Source organism: Pipra filicauda, unplaced genomic scaffold, assembly GCF_003945595.2.
Source record: "Pipra filicauda isolate LSUMZ 115617 unplaced genomic scaffold, ASM394559v2 scaffold42_size3861933_pilon, whole genome shotgun sequence".
Taxonomy (NCBI): Eukaryota; Metazoa; Chordata; class Aves; order Passeriformes; family Pipridae; genus Pipra; species Pipra filicauda.
In genome coordinates, this window is record NW_024104565.1 from 2,313,815 (window position 1) to 2,319,814 (window position 6,000).

The following is a 6,000-nucleotide window of genomic DNA, read 5'->3' on the forward strand; positions in this document are numbered from 1 at the left end:
CTGTATAAAACACACATGCACATGTAGGGCTTTGGAAGTTAGCAGGACTGGATGTCCAATACCTATCCCTCCAAGCAGTTCCGTTAGGTCCCTGGAAGACAACGAGCCTATTGATTGCAAAAAAATTGTTCAGAATTTGCAAACCTTCCCAACTGGATACCTTGAGGAGTATGTACCACTCTTGTAAGACTTCCACTCAGTTAAAAAACAAAAAAATAAAATGTTCAGCAGTGTCACCCACATGGATCAACTCTGACAACCCAAGTAAAACTGCAGACCAAGGAAGTGTAAAGTAACTTTATTTAGAAAGGTGCATGCAAGCAGGCACCTTACTACCCAGAGTATGTTCCACTTGTCTGCAGAGGCAGCAGCCCAGCTTGCTTAGCAGGTACTGAGACTCCAACCACAAGGACTCTGCTTCCCTCTCAGCCGTTGTCCTGGTGAGGGATGTTAGGTAAGTCCCTGTCTTCTTAACATCCCAGGTCACCAAGGCACAGAAAGGAAATTCCTACACTAATTGACATAACAAGTACAGAAATTCATTAAGAGAGATTAATAGATCTGTCTCCTTTCTCCTGAGAAAATCCTACACTTCAAAAGAACCCCAAACCATTTTCAAATAAGACTGCACTCCTTTCCCAGAGGCTCATCACGTTCAGGCATACACAACAAAGGCTTTTCTGCACTCGCTGAGCACCTCACAAAAATTATCATGACCCATTCTCCAAGACACAGTGGTTTCCAAGCCTTTCATCTGCAGGCCTCAGAAGATTTTCCAGCAAACATGCAACTACTGCCTAGGAGGGATTAAGGTAGTAGGTCCTAGTTTTACTTCCTGGATCCCTGAAAAGCAGTCAAAAGGCCACAAAGTGAGAAGCTGAATAACCCTGTGTTTCTTGTAGTCTATTACAACCCAAGCTAAGCAAAATTTATCCTTGATGAAAACTAAAATTTTAAAAATTGACGAAAACTTTCCTCTGAAAACCAGAAGTCTGTGTTTAATTCCATTAAAAACTCAATCAATTGTAAGCAAAATCTTCTTCTACCTTGGCAGAAGCATGAGCTGGGTTTGTTCAGTCTAGAGAAAACTGAGACGGGATCTCATGAATGCATATAAGTATCTCAAGGGCAGGTGTCAAGAGGATGATGCCAGACTTTCCAGTGGTGCCCAGCAACAGGATGGGGAGCAATGGCCATAAACTAAAACACAAGAAGTTCCACCTCAACATGAGGAAGCACTTCTTTACATCAAGGTTTGCAGAGCACTGCAACAGGCTGCCCAGGGAGGTCGTGGAGTCTCCCTCTGGAGACATTCAAAACCCACCTGGAGAAGTCCCTGTGGCACCTGCTTTAGGTGACCCTGCCTTGGGGGGGAGGGTGGACTAGATGATCTCCAGAAGTCTCTTCCAGCCCTAGCAATTCTGTGATTCTGTGGTGGAAAATTTGTCAGTTTCCTCTTTGGTGCAGGAATTTCTTCCTAATTGTAACATTAAAGGAAGAAAATAAAGTTGTTAAAACTCAAGCCAAAATTGTTGCTGTGTTTGTGAAGTAATATTCAAAGCATTTCTTTTTCTCATGTTTTCACTTGAATTTTCACTGACGTTTTACAGCAGAATCACAGAATAACATGATCTGGAAGTGACCTCTGTTCTCCTCCTGGTCCTATTCTCCCAACAAAACAGTCACAAATTGACTTGGGTTGCTCAGGGGCTTGTAAAGCTGAGTTCTGAGTATCTACAAGGATATTACAACCTGCCTGGGTAGCCTGTTACAATGTTTGGCTACTTTCACGTTGAAATTTTTTTTCCTAATATCTTATTGGAGTCTCCCTTGTGGCAACTTGTATCTGTTGCCTCTTGTCCTACTGCCTCTCCATACCTCTCAACAGTTAACTGAAGACATGGGATAGTTTTCCCGTAAAGAAAAGCAACACATGCACACAGAGCTGCATTTTTAAGCTGTTCATAAAATATGTACACATAGGAAAGGATTTTCAGCTTATTTTTTGCAATACAAGAACTGTACTTTTGTTTGCAATCTAACACAGTTTCTTACGGCTTGGCCTTCTGCAGCATATACCACCAAAGACTTGTTCACAGACAAGTAAAACAGAGTAACTAATGTGTGAAGGGACCTTAAAGACCATCTAGTTCCAATCGCTCTGTGATGGGCAGGGAACACCTTCCACCAGACCAGGTTGCTCAAAGCTCCATCCAACCTGCCCTTGAACCTTGCCAGGGATGGGGCATCCTCAGCTTTTCTAGGTAACCTGTTCAGTGCCTCACCACTCTCATAGTAAAGAATTTCTCCTTAATAGCTAAACTAAATCTACCTTCTTTCAGTCTAAAGTCATTCCCCCTTGTACTACCACCATCTGCAACAGCTGTGCCAGACTGAGGTACTTACATGACTTCACGATACACTCTGTTTCACCCAACTTCTCTCTTCCATGCTAAGCATGGAAGCAACATTTAGCGACGTAGAAATTCGAAACAAAGAAAAACCACGGGAAAACTTGTGGTCAGCATGAAGATGAGATCTACAGGCCACAGTGCGGGCTTGTACCTGCTCCACCAGGGCACCTCCTTCGGGGTTGCGCAGGCTGTGGCAAAGCACCACAGCGAGCTCGAGTGTTCTAGCGCTGCTGCGCTGACCCTGCTAGCACACCCTTCTCTCCAGAAGCAAACCTGCTGCACAAGGATGGATGCAAAGTGTATGTTTCGGTTTTAGGATTTTTTTTATTTGTTTGTTGGTTGGATTTCTACAACAGCATCTTCTGCTATGGGCCACCCGTACCCTCTTCCTCCTCTCCGCGACACAGCGCCGGGCGGGGAGGCGCTGACAGCTCCGGGCGGCTGCGCCCGAGCTGTCCCAGTGCGCTGCCCTCCGCTCCGCCGCCGCCACCTCGGACCGACCCGATGGCGAGGGGCAGAGCGCTCTGCAACTGGGACCGGGCAGACAAAGAGCCGCCCCGGGGCGCAGAGCAGTCTCGGGTCTGAGAAAGTTCCGAGGGGACTCTGCTCTCGCCAGCATGAACTTCTGGGAGGGCACGCCCCCACGCTCGGCTCTCGGGGCGCAACCGGTCAGTCCCGCTCCAATGTCAGACCCCACCGCCCCGCTAGGGAAGCCCCGGCCTCCCGCCGCTCCAGCCCCCGGCTGCCCCCGGCCGCATCCCCGGCGCGGGGGGAGGCCCCGGCACAGCCACCACGGGGGGTGAGGAAGAGCCGCAACAAGTCCCCGCCGCCGGCTGCCCTTACCCAGATAGTGCCGCAGGTCCAGCAGAAAGTGCGGGGGGCCTCCGTTGAGCTGGTAGAAGAGGGAGCCCAAACAGAAGAGCAGCAGGGCGGCCATGCAGAAGCCGTAGTCGCGCAGCGAGAGGAAGGGGAGCAGCGAGAGGGGCCGCCGCCTCTTCAAGCCCCCGCCCTGGCCCGGGCCCCCTCCCGTCGCCGCCGCCGCCGCCGCGGGGGGCCGGGGCACCGGGCAGTCCCCGCCGCCGTGCTGCTGCTTCTTCTTCATCCTCCCCTTCGCCCCCTCCGGCTCACGCAGCCCGCCGGGGGAAGCGCATCCTCCATCCGCCTGCCCGGCTCCGGCTGCCCGCGGCGGGGAAAGTTCCCGGCACCTCAGGGGACCCGTCCCGTCCCCATCGCCGGCTCCGCGGCAGGCGAGAGTCCCCGGCGCTGCGGCGGCGGCTGCTGCTGCTGCTGGTGCGGAGCGCCGCTAAGGGGAGGGGAAGGAGGTGGTCACCATCTCGCTCCCTGGGGCTCCTCTCCTCCTCCGCCGCCGCTCTCGCTCCCTCTCTCCGCTCGGCCTCTCGCCCCGGTGTCAAGTTACAGCCAACACTCCGCCGCCGGCCGCCTCCAACTCGCGGCCGACTTGTGCGCGCCGCCCGGCCCCACCGCCTCCCGCCCGCCCCGGCCCCGCCGCCCGCCCACCGCGGTCCCGCCCCGGCCCCGGTCCCGCCATGCGCCCGTGGCCTCCGCGCGAGCGACCCCTGCGGGTGTCGCCGCCGCCCCGGCCTCACGCACCTCCCTCGGCCCGCCGGGGTCTGACATCGGAGTGATGGAGACAAGACTAACGCAGCGTTAAGATCCACTGCCTTTACAGTAGTGTGATATCGTTCGTGAGGGAAGAGCGGGACCTCTCTTTTCCTTGCAGCTTTGCTGGGGTGATTGAAGCGGAGCTGTTGTCTATTGGGGACAAGGCTTTAGACGAGTACAGAAATTACAAAAGATTGCTCATGCAGCCTTAATTTGACCCCCTTGCACATATGGCTTATGATACAACCTCTAATTACTGAATCATACTATTTTTTCTAGACAGGTTCTTCCAGCCCTGTGACTGGTGGGTGAATGGCATTCACTCAGCGCTGAGCTGTTTAATAGCTTCATCCTCTTTATACAACATATGTCCCTGGTATGTCCTTATGGCTTATTTGGAGCTGTTCTTGTTCTTGGGCATTGTCTGAAGTAGAAATACATTTCATTCCTCCATGCAGCTGCATTGCCGGTGCAGCAGTGGAGGGAGAAGATCTTGGAGTGGTAATGCTAGTTCACCGTTTTGTTTATGGACCTGGCTGGAAGTAGGGGGGCTTTCTCAAGAACTTGCTGATGGGGTCACACGAGACTCTTCATTTCTAAGCAACAGCAACATCCACTGTGTTTTGGGAGAAAAGTAGGAAATCATGACCCAAGTGCAACCCAGGTCAGAAATTAAAAAACAATCAGGCTTTTCCTTTTTAGGCTTAAAAAATGTATTCTGATCTAGGGGGCCTGACTCATAATCTTTGTACACTTGCAGCTGGAAATTTTGCTCAGGAGACTGCATTCAAATGTTTTTGCCGCTTGCCCTGAAAGGCTTGGGTAAATGCCTGGATCTTACCTACACTACTGGCTTCAGTTTTTTTATCATCAACCAGCAGCAAAGGGCATCTGCTGAAATATGGAAATTAATCTTGCTGGTGTGGATAAGAGCACAAAGACAGAATCTATCAATAAATGACCATTCCCATAGTATTCCTTTTTAAAAAATACCCACCCACATTTGGCCTGAAAGAGCAGACCTTACTTTGGAGAGAAATCTCCTGGTTTTAGTTACAGAGTTCTACAACATCAATCCACAGATACTTCACAATCGTACACAAAACCTGTAGCAAAGGCAAAGCTAGTTATGACACTTCATTTCTGAAAAAGAGGAAAGTAACAGAATACAAAAAATAAGTCCACTTTGGGCTAAATCTTTAGGACTACAGTTCATTTAAAACAGAAGCAGCCAACACCTTTCACCAGATAAAGTCATAATTCTAACTGCACAGTTTAACTACCCCTTCTTAATTCTCCTGAATGTGGCTTTGAAACACTTAGGAAGTATTAGAGGCTTACTTAATGTGCACTGCTTCTGTAGATGTTTTCATGTTTTGTATTCTTTTGAATACTTCCATATCTACTGTCTAGTTTGGATGACAACACTGCAGATTTTGTTAATAGTGCTAATTGCTGTTGCAGATGAGAAATAGGTAAGCGCTTACACTGAATGTTTGAGAAAAATGGATGCTTTGAGGAGAAGACTGATAACACCTGTGAGGTGAATCAATAAATCTTTATTCTTCTTGTTGCAAAGAATGTCTTTGATCTCTAGGAAGAGATTAAAAAAAAAAAGACAGAAAAAGATATCAATCAATGGAGTAAAATTAAAGTGGGAAGACTGTACCGTTGAGAGTTTTTGCCATATTTCTAAGCATCAACGGATAAAAAAAATCTCTTGGGAGGAAGAATACAAATATTTTTTTTGAAACATATACTTAAATGTATAAATTAGGTGTAAAATTATTTACTTTCACATATATGGACTACCACACCTATGTGTGATGTGTTAGAATGCCTAGCTAGGGCAATGCACAGGAAAATAAATACTATTTACGTTGTGCTATAGTTTGATAAAGTGCAACTGTTTTCTTATTTTTAATTCCCCTCTTACTCATCTGCTTTAACAAAAACAGTATGA

The 6,000-nt window shown here is 48.7% G+C and overlaps 1 protein-coding gene across 1 annotated transcript in view; it reads right to left on the reverse strand.

Annotated features, from left to right (window-relative positions):
- The window catches only part of UST (uronyl 2-sulfotransferase), a 159,535-nt gene extending 155,681 nt beyond the window's left edge, over positions 1 to 3,854 (reverse strand). Inside the window, exon 1 of the mRNA XM_027725299.2 lies at positions 3,258 to 3,854. Coding sequence (XP_027581100.1) covers positions 3,258 to 3,516 — 259 coding nt within the window. The 5' untranslated portion in view covers positions 3,517 to 3,854. The remainder of the gene's footprint in view (positions 1 to 3,257) is intronic.
- Between the last annotated feature and the right edge of the window lie 2,146 nt (positions 3,855 to 6,000).